At 41.7% G+C, this 21,576-nt stretch overlaps 3 protein-coding genes across 3 annotated transcripts in view; 2 read left to right on the top strand and 1 right to left on the bottom strand.

The window, feature by feature from the left end:
* Positions 1 to 5,708, top strand: part of nr2e1 (nuclear receptor subfamily 2, group E, member 1) — a 6,937-nt gene extending 1,229 nt beyond the window's left edge. Inside the window, exons 2-9 of the mRNA XM_085770374.1 lie at positions 1,898 to 2,043; positions 2,773 to 2,860; positions 3,250 to 3,485; positions 3,951 to 4,097; positions 4,374 to 4,470; positions 4,577 to 4,726; positions 5,105 to 5,210; positions 5,520 to 5,708. Coding sequence (XP_085626500.1) covers positions 1,898 to 2,043; positions 2,773 to 2,860; positions 3,250 to 3,485; positions 3,951 to 4,097; positions 4,374 to 4,470; positions 4,577 to 4,726; positions 5,105 to 5,210; positions 5,520 to 5,682 — 1,133 coding nt within the window. The 3' untranslated portion in view covers positions 5,683 to 5,708. The remainder of the gene's footprint in view (positions 1 to 1,897; positions 2,044 to 2,772; positions 2,861 to 3,249; positions 3,486 to 3,950; positions 4,098 to 4,373; positions 4,471 to 4,576; positions 4,727 to 5,104; positions 5,211 to 5,519) is intronic.
* A 1,849-nt stretch (positions 5,709 to 7,557) lies between these two features.
* Positions 7,558 to 21,093, bottom strand: snx3 (sorting nexin 3). The gene is made up of 4 exons (XM_085770855.1): positions 20,859 to 21,093; positions 11,122 to 11,217; positions 10,637 to 10,761; positions 7,558 to 8,447 (listed from the first exon to the last, which is right to left on the bottom strand). Exons 1-4 carry the CDS (start codon positions 21,018 to 21,020, stop codon positions 8,342 to 8,344), a joined length of 489 nt encoding a protein of 162 aa, XP_085626981.1. The 5' UTR covers positions 21,021 to 21,093; the 3' UTR covers positions 7,558 to 8,341.
* afg1lb (AFG1 like ATPase b) overlaps positions 20,564 to 21,576 on the top strand; it is a 28,825-nt gene continuing 27,812 nt past the window's right edge. Inside the window, exon 1 of the mRNA XM_085770854.1 lies at positions 20,564 to 20,585. Coding sequence (XP_085626980.1) covers positions 20,579 to 20,585 — 7 coding nt within the window. The 5' untranslated portion in view covers positions 20,564 to 20,578. The remainder of the gene's footprint in view (positions 20,586 to 21,576) is intronic.

The following is a 21,576-nucleotide window of genomic DNA, read 5'->3' as shown; positions in this document are numbered from 1 at the left end:
TTTCCTTTTCACTAGCTTGTGTGTGTTTCTCTCAGTATCCACATCCAAACATGTGTTATTCATGTTAAAGTGCCCTGCTTCTCTTGGCCTGTGGTTTTTATCCTCATTTGCTCAAATGTATTCAGATTTCTGTAAATAATCCATGTGATTAAATTAGAATAACACAACTCTCACACACCACAGCCTCACATGCAGCTTCATGACATCCAAGTTCGTAGCATGCCCACATTATGGGTGGTCAGCAGAAACATGTTCTTCTCTCAGTGAAACATAATTTTCAGTTCTTTTAGCAGCTTCTCGCCCTGATGGTGATTACGTTAATAGAATATGCCATATATCTTCAAGCAATTACTGCAGACAATGGAGACGAATTGGACCCCCGCAGTGGGAAGTTAAATACATTTCCCCCCCTACACAACATATTGGTGCGTCATTTATTTATTATTATTATGATTTAACCGACTCTGGGAAAATGTAGATTTAATATTTGTAACACAACTTCAGCGCCGTTTCGTTTGTCTCTGGTTTAATTATGAGTTTAACTTTTATTTTGAAGGTGCGCAAATGAGCCTGTGCACAACTTTTGCTATTGTTTCATATAATCTGCTAAAAAGAAAAAAAGAAGTGTCTCAAATGTGGTGCAGCTGTGATATCTATTACATTTAAAATTGTAATAGTCTAGTATTTATGTGAGCTATAAACAACTATTAATGGACATATAAAGAGCAGATTTCAGATGTTAGATTCTTGTATCTGGAAGTTGACTCTTAACAGGCCAAGTCTGGCTGATAAAGAAACACTAAACACACATAAATGCTTCATACAAAGTTGTCTTTCTCCATCTTAGAGCAATTACACGGCTGTGGCCTGCACTTAAATAGCCAACATGGCCTTCTGATTCTTAATAACCTGCCAATTGGAGCCCCGTAACTCTCTCCTGAAGTCATTGTTTTTGCTGCTGAGTGGTTATTCCCATGCTACCCTTTTTGACGGGTCACTGATGAATCAATGAGCAGGTGGCAAAACGTCAGTGTAATTACATAGACGGCGTTTCCCTCCAGGATAAAAAAAGAGAGCGAGAGACTCCCTCATATGCATACAAATATACTTCTTTTTCATAGATTTGAATACAAAATCTTCACCTAAAAAAAAAATCACATTTTTTCATCGACACCGGGGTCGATTTACATACACTTCATTTGAGTTGGTGAAACGAGTTGGTGCGCATTATTCTCATGGTGCAGTGTCACTCCCTAATCCTGGGGCCTATAGACCTGCGGGATAAAGCAGCTGTCGAGTCCCATTATGAAGGGGAGTTGGCAGCTTGTCGAGATCCAGGCAGTCAGACGAGGTTCAATGGGGGAAAATCATTAAGTTAACACTTTCCCCTAATGTCTCCATTGTGCGCCCTCGGGCCATTGTCTTAGAGAGCTCAGATATGACGCTTCCCACCGGACTTTATTCTTGAAATGTGCGCACTGAATTCCCATGGTCGGACGAGGCGCGGGGCGCTGTCCAGTGTGTGTGCGTGTGTGTGTGAGTGTGTGCGTGCGTTTTGTGGGGCTGTCGGGCATAAACAAGTCATTTGCAGGACGGTTGGTCCATAGTTCCCCGGGGGTGTCAAAGCAAGTTCATTTTTTGGCACATATAGGCCAACTGTACGTCCAGCAGCTGCTCACTAGCTACTTCACTCACTTCACATAAACTGTAAAACTAATCAACATAATTTTCTAAAGTTCTTGTGTCAACTTTGGAAACTCTTTTTGCATTTTATCCACATTTTCAACATTGTTCACAGTTTCCCCACTACATTATATTCATGTATATTTGGTTCTATAGTGCTTGATTATTCAGTGAAGGTGACATCTGATTGAAATTTTGGGCTTTTTTTCCCCAGGTCGGATTTTGGACATCCCATGCAAAGTTTGCGGTGACCGCAGCTCAGGGAAACACTACGGTGTTTACGCCTGTGACGGCTGCTCGGGATTCTTCAAGAGGAGCATCCGCAGAAACAGGACCTACGTCTGTAAATCTGGCTCTCAGGTGAGGCCTGGCTATATATTCATTTATTTATCCCTTTATTTACGTGGGCCTAAATTGGTTTTGGATAATGTGCCCTCGTTGTAAGTTATATTTGTTTGGAGAATGGATCAGACTGGTGATAAAAGCAAATACAGGTATAAAAATGAAACCAAAAGAGCTTTCAGTAGGCTTATAGCTACCATTCATACTGATGCATCAAGTGATTTCTTTTAAGGACCAAATTATATCTAAGCAACCAGCACTGCATTTATCTCCAGGGAGATATTCATACTCTGGTTTTTATCCAAAAACCACCGCTGGTTATTCGGTTTTACGCACGGAAATGGGAATTTTACGCGCAGATTTGTGTTTGCTTTACTCTTCCTGTGCGCTGCGTTAAGTCTCTCTCTTGATGAGCCTAATTGTGTCATGCCTGGGCCATTAAGTAGTGGCCTAAACACCTCGCTGCTGTAATGTATCAGGTGTAATCCAATCTAATGTGATGACTCGGAGGCGAGGATTTAGGCAGCAGAGGGCGGGATAGAGTACTTATCCTCCGGGATGAGGCCGCTGCTGGAACCGCGGGGGGAGTGGGTCGATAACTACAAGATAATAGCACGATCTTTCACCTGGAGATTGGCCTCCTGGGAAGATAATAGCACGAGGGATTCTGTCGTGCAAGCAGAGGGAAATCCAGCTGTATGTAACCCCTTCTCTTCTTCTCCCTCTCTCTCTCTCTCTCTTGTAAAGGGTGGCTGCCCCGTAGACAAAACTCACAGAAACCAGTGCCGAGCGTGCCGCTTGAAGAAGTGTCTGGAAGTGAACATGAATAAAGACGGTAAATGGACATAATTGAATTATCACTTTGGCCATAGACGCGCCATGCAGTGGCATTTTGGGCTGGAGGTGGGCAAAGTGTACTAAGGCTATTAATCAAGGCTCAAAAGAAGTTGATAATTACCCAGTCTTTACTTGTTTTAAAGGGGATATTATTTATACTCTGTGGGAGCGCAGTGCTGATAGATTACAGCTCATTATAGCCAATTATTTTTCCCTTTACACAAACAACATTGGATTCATTTTTAGGCACAGTTAAGGATAATGATAATCCTTGTTGAAAAATGCGATAAAGAAATCACATAAACAAGCCATTACTCCCCGCAGAGATCTCTTCCCCTCACTCTCTCTCTCTCTGTGTGTTGCTCCTCTTGTTGGCTCGTTTCACAGCCGTTCAGCACGAGAGGGGGCCCCGGACGTCCACCATCCGCAAACAGGTCGCCCTATATTTCCGAGGCCACAAAGAGGTGAACGGATCGTCGACCCATTTCCCGGGATCCTCTCTGCCCGGCCCTCCCTTCTTCACCACGGTCACGCAACTGGAGCCTCACAACCTGGAGATGAGCACGGTGGCCACCACGCCGGAGAGACAGGCCATCGTGGGTCTGGCACAGCCCACACCGAAGGTAGCTCATATACCTCCGGGTGTCTCATTATCATTATGCAATTGAATTAAATAGATATACGTTTTATGGTGAACTACACTTCCTTTGGGTTATTTATTTATAACATTTACTGTCATTTAAAAAATATCTATACAAGTCCCCATTGGTTTATAATATTTGGATTTTTGTATTATGGCCTTCCCCAATGTTATTATAGGATTACAGTTTTTTTTCCGCAAGGGTTAGAAGTTGAAATTCTTGTCCAGATTTAGCAGCCTGTAAGAGCCGCAAATCGCCAATTAGATTTCTCATTGTAAATCCACCACAAGCAACACTAATCATTATAAAACCAGGTGCCGGGGCTTGGAATTTGACCTTAGTTGTGCGCAGCTCTCTGAATTGTGGGTTTATTGTAACACAATAATAACACAATCTGTTGCATATGTGATATGTGATGGTAATAATTGGCTTTCTCTTCCTCCCCAGTATCCCCATGAAGTCAGCGGTACCCCCATGTATCTGTACGAGGTGGCCACGGAGTCTGTGTGCGAGTCGGCGGCGCGCCTCCTGTTCATGAGCATCAAGTGGGCCAAAAGTGTCCCCGCATTCTCCACGCTCCCTTTATCTGATCAGGTACACTTTGGAGGGAAGGGCTGAGGGGAGGGGGTTTAAGAGGTTTAAATAAGGAGTCCATGCAGGGCCTTTATTTTGAAGGCGAATAAATACCGGGATGAATCTAGTTCCAGCCTACAGGGTTTGATGCCAGGTGATGTTACAAGCTAAGATTGCTACAGGCCTTGCGTCGTGCGCAATGTGCGTCACGTTTTACGCACGAGTTCCAGTTGCACTGCTGATGATCAGCGTTTCATTGTGCTGCAGTTTAACACAGAAACACCTCCTCTTTCACAGCTCATTCTTCTGGAGGACGCCTGGAGGGAATTGTTTGTTCTGGGCATCGCGCAGTGGGCCATCCCTGTCGACTCCACAACTCTCCTCGCTGTTTCGGGTAGGTACTGCACCTCTGTGAGAAAAGAAAACAGCCTAAAGGTGCCAATAAAGGCCTCACGGGTGTGAGTGTGTTTATGCTTCATCATCTCTCTGTTACCTCACAGGAATGAACACTGAAAACACAGAGTCCCAGCGGATGAATAAGATCTTGTCTGAGATTCAAGCACTTCAAGAGGTGGTCACCCGGTTCAGACAGATGCGCCTTGACGCAACAGAGTTCGCCTGTTTGAAATGTATCGTGACATTCAAAGCCGGTGAGTGCCCTCCCTGGGTTTTCATTTCATTTCATTACATTTTTGTATTTGTTCCAGCCAAGGTAATTTCACGACTTTTCCCAATAAACATACCAAAACAACACTTTCTTCTTTCCCTGGTTGGAAAGGAGCAGGGAGACGATACATCCTATATTGCCTGCCCCATAATTATTCTGAAATAATCTGTCAGTCACTGAGCAACTGTCTAACAAAACAAACATAACAAAGTTTCAATCTGACATTTTTGCATTATTGAAAAGAGTTTGTGAGTCCTTAGTTACTTTATCATACAGGTTTCAATGCCTATAATGGAAACCATCTTCTCCTTAACTCCAGCACGTTTTTACAGCAAACCTCTCCTCTCTCTCTTTCCTACAGTTCCTACACATGGCAGCACTGAATTAAGAAGTTTCCGCAACGCCAGCGCCATCGCCGCACTACAGGACGAGGCTCAGCTCACTCTCAACAGTTACATACACACCAGGTAAATCTCCACCTCCACCCAGATGATCAAGCAGCGTCGCTTTACGCACGTGTTGCACCGTCTCCAGCAGCAGCAGCAGCAGCAGCAGCAGCCACATTCATTATGGAGTCAACGAGGCCATGAGCCACTGTCGCTTCCTGTAATTTTACACAGGTGCAACATTTGAAGCGCCTGTGGGTTTTTTTTTTCCTCTTCTTTAATTGGCAGCAGTTTTTAATCACAGATGTGCGTTATTTGGAGAGGCTGCGTCATACAGAATAACCAGTTTCTGACCCCAGGTGATGTGATGTGTGTTTTTTTTTTCTGCAGGTACCCGACTCAGCCCTGTCGCTTCGGTAAGCTGCTGCTGCTCCTGCCGGCTCTCCGCTCCGTCAGCCCGTCCACCATAGAGGAGGTGTTCTTCAAGAAGACCATCGGCAACGTGCCCATCACCAGGCTCCTCTCCGACATGTACAAGTCCAGCGATATATGAAGAAATCCTCGACATCTCGTCCAGCGAAGCATGCATGGAAAAAAATAAAAAATAAAGAAAAAAGACTTGAGCTGCAGGCCCACGGCCCACGACCCAGCAGTCGGCAGAATGTCAAATCATAGCAGGTGTTGAATTTTTTTGCTGAACACAAAAATCTTTTGGGCTGTTTTTAAAGTAGCCTGTTTTAGGCCTTTATAGGCTCCATTGAAACAAAGACTGCAACAACACAGCCGGAATTCACCAAGTAGCCTGTTAACAGTATCTCTAGTTAAGGACTAGCCTGTAATTTTCATTATAGAATCGCCTGTATATGATACTGAAAAGTGCGACCTGTGGCGTGGGCGAAGCGGCCCACAGTGTTTAAACACCGCCTAAAGACTCCGGAGAGCTCCTGCCAGGTGTGTCTGACAAAGAAATGTTATATATTAAGAAGTTTTTCGAGTGTCTGTGAGACCAATGAGCTTGAAGACCAATTCAATCTTTTATTGCTGTGTTCAATCCCAATGGAGGAAACCAAAAAAAAGAAAGAAAGAAAGAAAGAAACGAGAAAAAAAGAGAGCAATGGCGCATGCGTAACTGGGGGGGAGGGGATATGAGTCGCTGTCCCTCGATCCGGTGCTGAAACCAAACGCACGGGGGGCAACGATGAAGAGATGGCGACTCTATATGAGAAATTAAGGGGATGTAGGAGGAAGGGGAAGGGGTGGGTGGTGGGAGGGGCAAAGACTTCGAAAGGATTTGCTTGCATTGCCTCCTGACTGTAAAACTACATTCATCTGAAGACGGTGTTTGTATTTAAGTGGTTACTGTCCTGTTTGTGTTGGTGTGTCCTGTTTGAGGCGCAGCATTAAAATGTTTAGGTCGACTTTGTGAAGTTAGACACTAACTATGGATAAAAGAATATTCAGCACTTGGGAATGTTTTTTTCGTGTGTGTGTGTGTGTGTGTGTGTGTGTGTGTGTGTGTGTGTGTGTGTGTGTGTGTGTGACCTGTGATGTTTTTATTCTGATGTAAATACTTAGAGTTATAACTATTCAGAGTTGTAACCAAGAGAATAAACTGAATTCAACTGTTTTCATAGATATAAAAACTACCAACTGCAGTTACAAAGCATGTTTGTACTTCACATGATTGCAAATTATAGTGTTACTCTTTGTTCAGATTTCATTTTGTCATTGCTAAAAAAAAAAAGACACTTATTAATAAGGGTATGAAACACATGCTTAAGTAATTAATAACTGATGTATGACTTATTATTTAATGCAAGATGTAATAATTTAATGTTTAGTGAATGATCAATTAATAACCATTCCTTTACAGTCAGTTTACATATTCATTCATAACAGAGCCCAGTTATTTGAAAACATCAAAGCAGAGAGCAGAGCAGCATCTGTTCCCGTTATGAAGCTGGTAGTCAGATGTGAGCATCACAATGATGCTGCTTGGCCATTGTTTTATATTTACAAGTAACAATCAGTTAAAAAATATATATGTTTAAGCTTTAAGCAAGGCCAAAGACCTACCAAATAAAAGATTTCACGGGCATTAAATGATCAAATGAAATGCATTAATTATTCATTATTTAAGCATGTTTTGTACTTGTATTATCAGGTGTTGCCATTTCCTTTTTAAGTAGGTCAATCTATGTCTAAAGCTCAGGACAGTTTTAATAAACTCTTTAAATAGCCATCAGCGTAAAACATATTTGTAATAGAGATGGGTAGATTATGTATTTATTAAGTAATGAATCAAATAACAAAGTCAGAATAGCTGTAATGGCTGTGGCAGCCTGCAGTATGAACTTTTGACTGTGCAGTGTGTAGTGTTAGGTGAAGGTCAACAGTCCAAAATCAACAACCTGTACTTGTGCGTGGAGACATTTCACCTATTTTATTGGAAAATCTTCAAAATAAACAAAAATGGCACAGCAGTATACAAATCTCAAAATGCATATAGCCTGTAGAAATACTGCAGTTCCCTCTGTGTAAATTACCTCTTTCTTGCTAGAAAATCATTGTGATAACTGGGCAGGTGCTGGTTGATATACACACACGTGCTTCCTTTTGAGGATCAACTAAAAGTGACTTGAAAGTCAAGGCCCATCAAATGTGTAAGTGTGTACGCACGAGTGTGTGTGGGTGTGTGTGTGTGTGTGTGTGTGTGTTTAGTTGCTTGTTATGGTGAGCAACATGCCAGTATTTGGATATATATATATACATATATATATATATATGATGGGAAATGCTGTGTCTTTACAAGAGCTTTGCATACATGAACGCTCATTCAATGTTACTATATAAATGAATATATTCAAGACATAGCTAAATGATAAATACATAATATATCCATGTTAGTGGCATTTCCAGACATAAACAGAACTTACTATAAATTACTTTGAACCACAGTTATGTGTCGAACATTCTTGACTCCAATTAGAAGGTGAAAACAAACACCGATCAGTGTCACTAATTAAAGTAAAAGAGGCAGTGAACGATATTATTTTGGGGGGGTGGGTGGGGCGCGTGGAGGAGAAGTTGTCATTGAAATGTTTATTGTCTTGAGAGAAACCTGGAGCAGTGAGGAGAGCTTTGGGTTGTCGGGCCGAGCTGGGCCGAGCAGGGTCGAGCCAGACCAAGCCAAGCGGAGCCATGTTTTCTTTTCAGGCTTGTCTGATTTTGGATGGGGTGTAGTTTTTGTCCACAGACTCGTCCTGTAGAAACATGTGCAGGCATCGTTCGTTCTGGGCGAGGGGATGTCCGGCCACTCTGAAATACACAAGAGAAAAAAAAGCACAGGTTTGAAGGGCGACCAGCTTTAGACACATGGATGGAAAACACTGAGAAAGACAGGAGCATTGGACTCTTTTAAAGGTAGATAAGCTGAGAAAAAGACTTAAAATTAAATCCAATGATGGCTTTTAATTCATTTCTCTCACTTCCTAACCAAAGGCTGCACAGTTAATCAATCCTACACTTTCCACTTGACACTACAATTGACACATAACTGCACAATGATGCTGTCTGTATTCAGGCGTTGAGTGTACGATGTACAAAACCATGTCCCATTACTTACGATACACTATAGTGTTAACAGCATATAGCAGTGTGTACAATCCTCCAAGTACACGGCTTTTGTAGCTGTACAAGAAATCAATATTCTCAGTACAATACCAGCGCTGTAAGATATTACTTTAACCGCAAATTAAATGTCAATACCATCTAATGTTCCCCCAAGGTTTAGTTTAGTTTGCTTGTCGTGTTGTTTTGCAGCAGCAGCATCACCGTCACCTCTGTCCTTTGCTGCATGTCATTCACCATCTCAACTCGGTTTTTTTTCTCTCATCTTCCTACTTTCTCTATTATAAAAGGAAATAAACAACAACAAAAAAAACATTTGTTCAGCATTTCTCAATTGCGAACATGACAAATCTTTAAATCCTGCACAAAGTGTAGTCTGGATTTTGGACACCGCTGTAGACAGGAAATTTGTGATGACAAGAAAAGGGTGTCCAACTGGACAGGGAAGTTTTAACTGAAACAATCAATCAAAAATAATAAATAATCTATATACCAATTACACATTTTCTGAATATTAATAATAAAAAACTCTGCCTGCATGGGGTTTTGACTGATTATATCACTTTGCTATTAAAGTCGTAATGATTTTTTTTCTCACCTCCAATTCATAAAAAGGAAAGGTGTCAGTTAAAACGGATGAGCGGAGTAGGGAACGTATGTTATCACTACATCCAGAGACCAACTGTATGTTTCCTGTTATGTTTTCTCCTGTTAAAGTCACTGTGACATGAGGTTTGTCCCTAATGTCCCTTAAGATGACGCAAAGGAGCTTAATGAGAACGAGCCTGTGCACCTGAGACCCTGAAACATCTCGTTTTTTTTTCCGACAGGGAAATATTTTAGACAAATTAAGCCGCCCTAGTGGGGAAGCACTGACAGGTCAAATACCAGGGCAAATCACTGGAAGGATCAAAATTGTTGTTCGTTTAATAGGTTTGGGAAATGTTGACATTGAGGACAAGGTGCAGCAGAAGAATGCAAAAACCTCAAGGCCTCCTTTTCTTTATGAGGATGGGATGTAGGCCCTTCCATCCTTTTTTACCTGAAGCATGAATTATGTGTGCAGAAAAAAAAAAAGACGGTTTCCAAAGATTTCTTCTTCACAATGCTCTCAATCACAGATTAAACAATGCTGCCAGCCCCGTCAGCCAGTATTAAGCTTGAACAATGATATGATCAACAGCAGTGTCTCATTCATTGGAAGCAAGAGGGAAAAAAATCTTAATTGCCAACAAACTCTCATCTTCTTTAAAAAACATATTTATGGATTTTAATTTTCTCAACTGTCTTTGCACACTTAATATTCCAACGGGAAACATTGATGCATTTGCACATGAAACAAAGATAATGGCCAACTCTGCAATCAAAGCAAATAATTACAATCACACTGTAACTTTTATTGTTCCGCAGCTGAAAACGAGGACATGCTGGATCAAAAATAAGCAGAGGTGCACACACCAGCCCATGGAACCACGCGTTGTAATTTGAGCTGCAATTATCATAAATTACACATCAACAATAAAACAAATGTGGGAAAAATTATGTTGTGGAGTGCGCACTTGAGTCCTCTTTGGTTATTCTTGTCCTTTTGCGAGGTAATTATAAAAGAGAATTAAGGAGGATAGTGAGGGAAAAGACCTGCCTGTCTCCGCAGGTTCAGTTTGTTAACAATATGAAGAGAAGTGAAAAAGTTGAATCTACTTATTGCGCAAAGTGTTTCATTGTTCGCGAGAGTTAAAATAACACCTCGCTGAGGCAGAAGCTGCAAATGACTGCGACTACAAAAGAGGAAAAATTGTAAAGAATAAATTGTTTTAACCTTGTGGCAAAATAAGTGGAAGAGCGGAGAAAAGACGGGAGGATGTGGGATGGCTTACTTGTTGAGGAACTGCTCCAGACCCTGTCTCCGCTCCTCAATGAAAGAGTCATCAAATATCCCATCATCCCCTCGAAACGGAAGCTGCCGGATAAGAGCTTTTCCTGGGAGGGGAGGTACAACCACCTAGGATAATAATCATACAATTTATTAGGGTTTAAGAGGGTTTTAGTGCTTACAATTAGGACTTTTAAGTAAAACAATCCTTAAGTGAGCCTGTTCAATGCGACCAGGTGACACTTTTTTCATGTGCCATCCCTCAGGCTGAAAACCAGACTGTTTATAGGCTGAATCGACTGCAGGACAAAAAAAAAAAACGCAGCGCAGAGCTGAAATCTTCCTTCACAAAGGTTCAGGACATCATCGAACTGTCTTCCACACACACAAATAAAAAACACCCTGCAGATGTTGGTCAATGCATGTATGCTGATTTGACAAGGCGAGCGCTCGAGAGGCTTTGTGACGGGTTCAACCTCAATGGCTCACCTTGCTCTCCCTCTCCAGCTCCGCTCTGAGCCACTCAAAGTCGCTGTACCGCCTCCGAACACAAGACTCCTTCAGCTTGAAGATGGGTAGGTTGGTCTGCGGAGATACACACACACACACACAGGTGGCAAACTATTAAGAGATGTTACTTACAAGACATGCCTTGATTTACTGAAGAATCTTCCTTAAACCTTTGTGGCGGCTACATGAGACTCAATCTCATACCCTAGTATGTTTGTTATTGATTTATGTGGCCGTCATATTTTCAGTCTTTAGTCTATAAAACATTTTATATCTGCCCACCAGCTTAAAGCACGTGACTGTTCTACCGATACAACAAAAACAAAGCAGCAAATGCTCAAAACTGAGACCTGATGACTGTTGACATGTTTGTTTGTTAATGATTTCCTCACCAATTACCAAAACTGTAGCTGATTTGTTTGTTTTGTTTTTCCAGTAACAGTCTCAGCTCGTTATTTCACGAATGCATAGTGGTGGCTTTTTTCCCCTCTTGCTGCCCAGTGACTACTTTGTCATAATTACGCACAAGGTGCATCTGTATACATAAAATAATGGATGTCTTCCTGTAGGAGGAAAAATGACCAGTTCATTAATTAATGCATCATGTGTAGAGAATTACAAATGATCAGAATAATCTAAAGGTGCAGCCCTAATAGTTAAAAGAAATTCACCATTAATGTTTACTGGCAATGTATTAGTATTGTTGCTGTGATTACCTGAAGGTTAATAATACACACTTGTACAGTTGTACAGGACGCCATGTCCCCTGTTTTTAAAACTTCAAATGAACTCACAGTTTGTACTTCCTATGTCACAAATAATAGTCTAATAGCAGGAAATTATCAGTAGAAAGCTAAAAGCAGAGAAATAGACAGCATGAGGGAAAGGTCTTATTGCATTGCTTTCGGGTTTAACCTTGTGTTGCCTACTCTGACTTTATAAAACACACAAAAAAGGAGGAAAATAGAAAAAAATAAAAAACAAAGACCCCTCCAAAATGAACCAAACTGAATAGAAATGTTGAAACTGGCCTCCAGGGGGGAAAAAAAGAAAAAGTTCACTCATGTGTTGCTCACCAAGGTCTATCGCACCGAGAATGCTTCGCCTTTTTTGTGTGTGTGTGGATGTGTTCATGCACGACAATTCACAGATGTGCGCCTAATTCCAAGTTGCTGTTGACAAGCACTTGAGAGTGAATTTCATATTAAAAAGAGGAGATGTTTCGACATTGACAGAGAGCACTGAAGCAAACAGCACATTACAGCACAATGCCAAACCTCTTCACTAGTCCTGGCAGCACATGGCCATCCCATGACAATGTACGAACAAGGGGAGAGTGAATGAGCATTTCATTGGCGGGCCACATTCAGAGAAGGTCAGAATTCATGGAAAGGAGGAGGAATCACAAGAGCAAAGCAATTGAGCAAGTAGGTGCAGCATGAATACAGCGTGAGCAGCAGACTGATCGATGAGCAGACGACTGTGACTGTGCGACTGTGCAGTAAAGGGGATGGAGAGTTAACTAGAAGGCTGAGTAAATGGCTGAACAAAAAAGAAAGAAGAGGGGGGTGTAAAGGAAGAAAAGAAAAACTGGAGAGGTTGGGAGCTTCATCTGGTCTGTGCAGGACTAATTGAGGAGGAGGGAGCACAGGAGTGGTCTTTTCGCTCTCATGGTCTTCTCCCTTTCAGATTTTTCCTCTTTATTTCCCTTGCTCTGTGATAATAAGTCAGATTTTCTGCCCTTGAGACTCCTCTTGTCGTGTTTCAATGGGGGAAAACATGGACATTTGTTTTCTTCCCTCTCTGCTCTGTCCTCTACTTAGTCTTCAGAATTATGGATCCAAACCAGACATGTTGGGAAAAAGCAAAGAATTTTGAATACAAAGTAAAAATGTATAAATGGCCAAAACCAATGCACCCGATACCATATTCGACTCGACGTTAAATGTTACTTATGAAATTATTGCTGTCTAAACCCAATGGCCAATTTAGTGTGAACACCTGTGAAATCCAATGCAATCCAACACAAAGTACATAATTGTACCTTTACAAAGATAACAATACTATTAATGATTTATTAAATCTAAATATTAGGGATGCACGATCACTATCAGTCGTTAATTATCGGCCCGAATCCGATATCGGCCAAAATACACATTTAAGTCAGATAATGAGATTTTTTGCTGATCACTAGAGCCAATTATAATTAGACAACACTGCCATGATTTCACTTATTTTCAGTCTGTTTGCCCCCCGAGTTGATTTGAAATAATTATAAATGTTGATTTTTGAAGAATCATAACTGTTGTGATCACAGTAATGATGTCACTTATATTATTGTGTTAAGTCATATGCAGAATAATGTTAAATTCATCTTTACTCACTCACATCTTAGCCTTTCCTAACGTCAGGTGTGTATATTAACTATTAAAAATGTAATTGGTTGTCAGCATTGGCATCGGTTATGAGAAGCAGCGAAGTTATCGGTATCAGTGGAAAATATCTGTTATTGTGCATCCCTACTAAATATATGGTTATAAGTGAGAATCCATTAATATTAACCTGAACTGCATTATATCGAAAGGTGTTTTGTTGATGTTGTGCCTGCTAAATTTACAAACATGAGATGGAAGAAAAATACATTCAAATACAATGCAGTCCACCATTACAAATACATACCTTTCTGGCACTATCAACTAAAGATGTCCATAATAAGATTAAGAATAAGATTCAATACTGGATTGCATGGGACTGTACACATGGCAGCTGAAGGGAACTGTGAAGTCAAGAAAGGCCAACTTCCACAACTCACATTATGGCTGCAACAGAGATTCATGAGGTGTAGCTGAAGCAATGATGGTGCATCACTCTACTCTACTTGTAAAGCACCTTGTGACTGTCATCTATGAAAGGTGCTATATAAATAAACTTTCTATTCTATTCTATTCTACTCTACTGCGCAATGTTGATGCACACACAGTGTCTTTATGGTCATGAGTCATAAGAGCTGCTTTTCATCAGGCCACACTGGACTTTTGCCTTTTGTGATGATGTTGCAGAGGAAATTTCCTTCTTATCGGTCTTCAGTGTACTTGTGCATCAATGCTGCACATTGGCGTGATGATGCACCACCACTTCTATGTCTGCTAAACCCTCCTGCAGTCGACTTTTGCAGCAATATGTAACTTTCGACCAACGCCTTTGCCCCTACAGATCTCATTTGGACTTCTATAGTACCCACGCTGTGATACATGCCACATGTATTGGTAGGTGTTGTCTTATCTTATTTCTAGTTCACTGGATAAAAGAAACAGTATTAATTCAACGTATGCTAGTTGAAAGAGTTGTAATCATCGTATTCTCGTGTTATGTACCTGAGAAATCCTTCATTACAGTTCAGTCATTTCTGAAATCTTTAATAACACCTATGTTGTGATGCATGTTGTTTATTCTCTTGCGATTTACATTTGTGAGTTAGGCTAAGTGCCAATAATTACAGTACATGCAATATCTCAAGTTTTTGATTTCAAACTCTTATTTAGGCCTCATTTTGAGTGTTAGCTGTAACATGATTCTTGTTTTACTCATCATGAGTTTTGTTTTTTGCCCCAACTCCCCCAAAAAACCCTACATGTTAAAAAAAAAGGGTTAGTAATATTGCTGATTACTACATCTCTTTTCAACACATTGACTGTCATTAAATCCTGAGGACTGGTAGTGAAATAGCCTGGTTAAGGTGACAGTTACAATAAAAAGCTGTACTTCCTCTCCCTCACCCTGCCTGTAAAACTCACAAGTCTGTGCCACTCCTTTTTTCCCCCGCTGAGCTTTTACGCTTGAAACCTTCCTTCTCCCACTTATTTCAAGTTCTCTCCAGGTGAAGTTGTCAATGAGCCCCTCACTCCTCCTCTTTTCTCAGGTCACAGGAGAAGTGGATTATCTTAGCTTTATCGCCCCAGTGCTCTAGCATTAACTCCACTCTCCTCTCACCGCGCTCTGTCCCTGCTGCGTCATGTTACCTCACAGCATGGAGCGCCGCAAAGTTAATCCCCCACCACAACAGATCACAGTTACAGGTAATCTGCCACCGCCGTGACTCTAATCCCATCATGTGCACACAGAAAACACTTAACCGCGCGCAAGCAAGCACACACACACACACTGACGTACACCGAGCCTATAACGTGCACAGGTGTCGTACAGTTAACAATGTAGAAATAATAGCCCCCGCCTCGTGTGTTCAAGCTTGTTTGTACACACATAGTCGAACCATCTCCAGACAATGAGGTTAGCGATGAGAGTGGAAGGAAAGAAAGTCACCTGGCCTTTCAATCATCTCGCCCTCTCAAACCCTGTGATTAAGAGATTGGCCTTGTAGGACAAGGGGAGGACCGAAAACGACAGGACTGAAAAGTGAGAGGTCTCACTCACTCTTTCACTCTCTCTCACACACACACACAAACAGAAAGAGGCGGTGCGTGAGAGCTCTACGAGTCAAAGATCAGGTTTCCCCCTGGCCTCTGTTCTCTTCATGGCTGGTTAGAGGTTAAGGCCTCGGTGTCTCAACTTACTGGCCCCTGCAGTGATTGGGACATGGGACCAGCCCAGACCCAACCGGGTCTTAGCATTTCATTAATTGTCTAAAAAAAAAAAGGCACACTCTGCCTCGCTCCCTTTCTTTCTTTGGGGACAGAATAAAAAGATTAGAAGAAGGCAAAGAAAGTTAGCAGTGGGGCAAAAATGAAATACAAAAAATCTCAAAAAGCCAAATGAGCACAAATGAGGAACTAATGGTTATATTAAAAGCAGACTTTAAAAAGAAAATGTTTCATCTCTTTTTTTAGAAAAAAAAACAGGAGCATAAAGCTAGATGTAGCTCTTTCAAAGTAGACCTCCTAGCTTCACTTTCCATTTCGAGTGTACAAGATGAGAACTGCGCTCTATAGGAAGAGCATGTGATTCATAATGTGTGGGACACAATACCTTCGGCTCATTGAAAATGGGTTGAAAAGAGGCAGAACCCTTAAAAACAGCGAGACAGAGAAAGAGGGAGAGAGGGGACAAAGATCACTCATCTCCTGAGAGAATAGTTCAAGGCCACCATGCATTAGCTTTTAGCAGGATGGATTAAGTCAAGTTTGAGAGTGCGCATCCTAAACCTCCCCCCCATGCACCCTTCTTACCCCTCCCATATTCTCCCCTTTCAGAATAATAGCATTAAAATGGCAACATAATACCATCTCATTGCATCATATTCCAAAATGGGGAAGAAGAAAAAAAAAGAAAAAGACGGGGAACAAAAGCGTTAAGGCTATGGGTCTTTTGCTCTCGCCTCTCCATGCACTCTCTCACTCGTTCCCGTGCTCGCCGGCCCCTGTGGCCTGACAGCCTAGACTCGCCTAGCTGGCAAAAAGCTGCTTTGTTGCCATAGTATCAACTCCCACTTTTGATACTGTCATTTCAAGTAGGATATGGTAGCCTTGATACAATATGTTCCCTATTTCCATTAAAATAGTTGTCGAAGAGGATGCTGTAGACTTTGGATTACACTTGACTGTGCCTGACAAGCGCCCCCCCACACACACACCCACTCCCCATCTCTCCCCATTTTATTAATGACCAAAAGCCCCCGCCCCAAATGCCCAAATGGAAAAAGAGAAAGAAAGAGAGAGGGAGAAGCTATGGGAGTAGAGAAGAGGAGGGGTAGAAGACCGAGTGAGAGTGAGAGACAGAGCTATAAGAGGCCTTTTATGTACTCCTATCCATAAACAAAGTGAGATCCCAAAGTTCGCTCCCCTGAATGTGCTCTCTGGATGAGATGGGAACCGACTAAAGACAAGAAATTTTGATAATACCCCCCCACACCCACCCACCCCATCTCCTCCATCCACCCCCCCATACACCAATCCCTGTTTACTGAGGATCCAAATGCATACACTATGCTGCCTGAGGGGTTCCTCTCAAATTGGTGACAAGCAAAAAAAAAAAATACATGGTGGTGATGGGCACTGCTGAATAACTTGGGAAGATTTCTCTCTTTTTTTTTATTTTTGAAAATAAGCACATTTCTGATTTCAGAAAGGGAACAAAAATCCATTGTTTTAACACGACTCTGGACATTACAAGTCTGCTCAGGCGAAATGAGATATCCGCCTCCTTTCACTATGAACTTACACTTTAAACCTCTTTAAAAAACCTGACTGAAAGAAGTGGACGATTGATCCCATTGATTTTTAAAACACCGAATGCAAGAAGCCCGGCTCTCAACAAGTAACTGTGGGCAGCAAAGTGTTGGCCGCTGCTCACATGATAATCTAAATCCTTACACAATTTGTGTCACTGTTGAACGTTCAAACACTACCAGTGAGTCACAAGCCAAATGCAGATTAAGCTGACAGTCACTTCAAGAGAGCTGAGGAGAGGGAAAACGTTGCAATATCATATAAAAAAAAAAAAAGACCATGACTTTGATCTGGTGTTCACTGTAAACCACATTTAGTCATCACAGGGACTAGCTATACGGTAACCACACGATGAGCCACGCCGCTGACTGCACACAGCTGGGAGTGAAATGGGATAAGTGGGCGATGGGATGAAGGCTGGTGAGGGGGTGGCTTTCTGCCCTCCCATGGGTGGGGGATGTGGGGGTATAAGGTTGGGGAATAAACACTCCACCCCCCCCACCCCCCACACACACACACACACACACACACACACCCTGGCCTGTTTCATTCTTCTCCTCTCTCAATGAGGGGATTAGGCAGACTGTCTCAGCGCGGCCACAAGGGCTCTCTCTCTGATTTCGGATGGATAGCGGAACAGCAGTGAGAACCGGGGGACACTAGGGACGAGCTCTGAACAGAAACTGTAGAAAAATTAGATAATAAAATTAAAAGAAGTTCTCAATATCAAGGGCATGAAGAAAAAAAACAAAAAAAAAAGACTATCTCAAACGCTATGCATGCATTCCAGGCCTGGGCATTGTGGCTAACGCTCTTAACGTGCTGGAGATGCAGTAAAACGCTTCTAAAGAAAGCCGAAGAAAGGAGAAGGAGAGAAGTAAAGCAAAGTTGACACCACGTTTGTTGAGAAGTGAGGGATGCGCCGCTTCTTCTGTGGTCTTATGCAAAGCAGGGTCACACAGGGCTATGAGGTGCACAATAATGCTGATTACACGCATATGCTAATTATTACACGCTAATCAAGTACAGTAGCCTTATATTCAACGCTAATGCCTGGAGACGGCTTCTCTTCTCTCAGCCCATTTCTTTAAGGTAAGGGGAAACTATAAATACAAGAGCTGCTAACCAATCTAAATACTCCAGGCCACTAACTACAGGGGTGTCAGTCAACTGAGATGACAATTTAGAGATAAGAGATGAGGCAATCAGATGAGCCCAGTGACTGGCTGACAATCTCAGACTCTTAGCGCAGCCTGCACATTAAAAAAACGCAAACAATAGGACGAGAGAACGGCTGAATTAATCTTATATTGTATGATTTTTTTTTTTATATAAAAAAAATCAAGCACTTGGAAGAAGTGGAATTTGAAAATAGATGAACACAAACTTTACCTGTGTCGTCTAACTGGTTTTCTTCGTTGGAAACTAAACTACTTGACTGAATATTTATTTAAACAATGCCCAAGTTTAGTTTGACAACTACCTCTTGACATTAGAAACAGGAGCTGAAAGACAATCAATCAGTCACATGGTCTTCATCAGGAGTAACATGGTGTTTGGACCGCAAATGTTCAAACTTTCTACGTCTCTGGGTTCCTCTAACTTCCTCCAAACTGGTTTTACAGGGGAGGCTGTATAATAGATACATCTACAATTTCATGACAACTGAGTAAAAACTAATTTTTTTGAAGAAGACTATGTGATAAGGTCAATAAAATAGTATAATTTGCTGCCTTGTGTTGTTAATTCAACTGGTGCTGGTTAGAAGTGGTGTAAAAACACTCGAGGTTGTGTGTAAATGTTGAGTGACAGAGAAAACACACATGATACACACATGATGCACGATCTGCCATGGCCGTTACTCTCTTCACTGATCGCTCAATGACGCAATGAGCTGATAATCCAACATGTCATATTTCTCAATAATTCTCATTAATTTACATCAGATTTAGACCAACTATCAACTACTTTGCCATGAATGTAAAGCAGAAAACCTCTCTAAGGAGGAAAGTATTTGTTCTCCCCTGCAAGTTCCTCAGTCGAGTAGGAGGAAGGAAATGCGTTGCGTGGGGTGGGTGGGTGGACAAGGCGGGAGAGGATCAGGGAGCATCCTGTATCCTGTCTACAGCCCCAGAGAAGCTGACTAGTTTAGCTATGTTCCCCTTTTTACCTGATACTACAGTAAGATTAATCAGTAAGTCTGGAAAAAAGTTACAAACTAAAGCATTATTATACCATCATGTAGCATCACCTCGTCTGTATAATGTGTATTTACAAGGGGAGAGCTGAGGATTTTGTCACACGGACCTGGTCTCATGTGAAGCTGGTCATTAAGTGTGAACAATGCTGTTATCTAGTCTGTGCAGTCAAAACAAATGGGGTGTGGCTCAAGTTTGACTCTGATCTGTTTGGGGGAAAACTTTAACGTTTTTAAAAGTGGTTATTCATTGATCATTTAGTCAAGCTTCGCCTACTATACCGGTTATACAAATCACATCTAGTTTATTTGCAGAGATGATAGTCTCGTGCAAACCGCTGTTACGACTCCATGGAAAAACACTTGAGGCTAAAGTAAACATATTCCCTCCTCTAGCAGAAGGACAGCAAACTGTGTGTTAAAATTTAAGCAAATATTAGTAGGTGTAACTGTGCTGTGCTGTGCTGTGCTTGTCAACACTGTTAATATAGGGGTCATTTGGCCTATTAATTTATATCTAGAGAAGTAACTTAGACTTCTTTTCTCACATTATAGCTCGTTTAATGTCAGATAGTACAGGGCTATATAGAATAACTTTTGTTTACTAGGAGTACAGTAGCCCATAACTTTAAATTTTAGGAGCAAAAGTAGAAAATGTAAGGGTGCACACTGTAAATCAACTTGCAAAACAAATATTCAACATATCCCTTTCATTCCTGATCCTCATACACATTGGCCTGCCACCTGTAATGACAGATACCTGATTGTTTGAGTGTTAAAAGAAAAGAAAAAAAGCTGATTTATGGGTTGCACATGCGCAAGTAGATGAAGAAATGAAACTGTCCCAAATTTTAGGGGCAAAATGCCCCCATTTAGGGGTAGCCTGGAGCGCTGACATATTCCCTCCTCTAGCAAGAACACAACAAGCTGTGTGTTAACATTTAAGCAAATATTAGTAGGTGTACCTGTGCTGTGCTTGTCAACACTGTTAATCTAGGGATCATTTGGCCTATTAAGAGAAGTAACTTCGACTTCTTCCATCACGTTAGCTCGTTTGATGTCAGGTAGCTAATCACTGTTTGTTGAATCTAACCAGAGTCACTAGCCTGCCAGCTAGCGTTGCCTAACGCGTTTAACCTTAATAACATCTCTTCTTCGACAGTCATTCACACATATCTCTGTCGACTCTGTGATAATATACGCGTCGGTTTGACTTTGGTAAAACCGTAGAGTCAAGAAGTCACAACTTTTCTTCAAACCAACGGAGAAACGGTCGCTAGCTCAGGTAGCTAGCCCACAAGCTAACGTCATTAGCACTTTAGTTAGTGCAGGCTCACCTTCAGTCTGACTTCATACGTGGTGTATCTGCCCCTGCCGACCCCGATGGTCTCAGGGTTGCTCACATCAATCTCTAGAAAATTACTCGGGGGCCCGTAAGCGTCATTTAGGTTCTGAGGCTTGGTGAAGAGCCTTCTTGTATCAGCTATGGTATCAGCCATTTCTCCCCCTGTCCTTCTAGCAGCTACGGATAACGTCAAGTTAGCGAGAACACAAACGTCCGAATTCCGCTGCTTCCCTGTCAAAATAAAACCCTCGGTAAATATTGTGTGCATTTAAAAAAACAAGTGTAACGGGAAAGGTGCGCTGTTATAGGTGAAAGTTTGTGTTAGGTTACACTGTGTGGTTATATGTAGACATTTACGCATGAATTTATCTTTCACACACCTAAAACTCTGATTGTAACTTTTATTTTGAAGGAAAATTACCTGAGTTCCGCTACTGCTCTGTCGCCTGTCACTGTCGCGGGATTAAATACTTCCGATCAGCTGAGGCTCAGCTGACGCTTCCCGGACACCTGCTGCTCGGTTTGTTTACAACCCGCCTGAAGGCACATTGGCTGGACTCGTTAATCACACCAGGGACAAACGCATTTTATTTTTTTCAGCAGTTTACACTGCCGAATAATTGCAGCTAAAATGCAAAAACTGTAGTGATCCTCATTTCAACACATTCAAAATGCACAGGAGATGATGCTCAAAATTCATTTTATATATT

The sequence above is a fragment of the Trachurus japonicus genome, chromosome 24 (assembly GCF_045865225.1).
Source record: "Trachurus japonicus isolate A0001 chromosome 24, Traja_1.0".
Lineage (NCBI taxonomy): Eukaryota > Metazoa > Chordata > Actinopteri > Carangiformes > Carangidae > Trachurus > Trachurus japonicus.
This window is presented reverse-complemented; position numbering and strand designations above follow the sequence as displayed.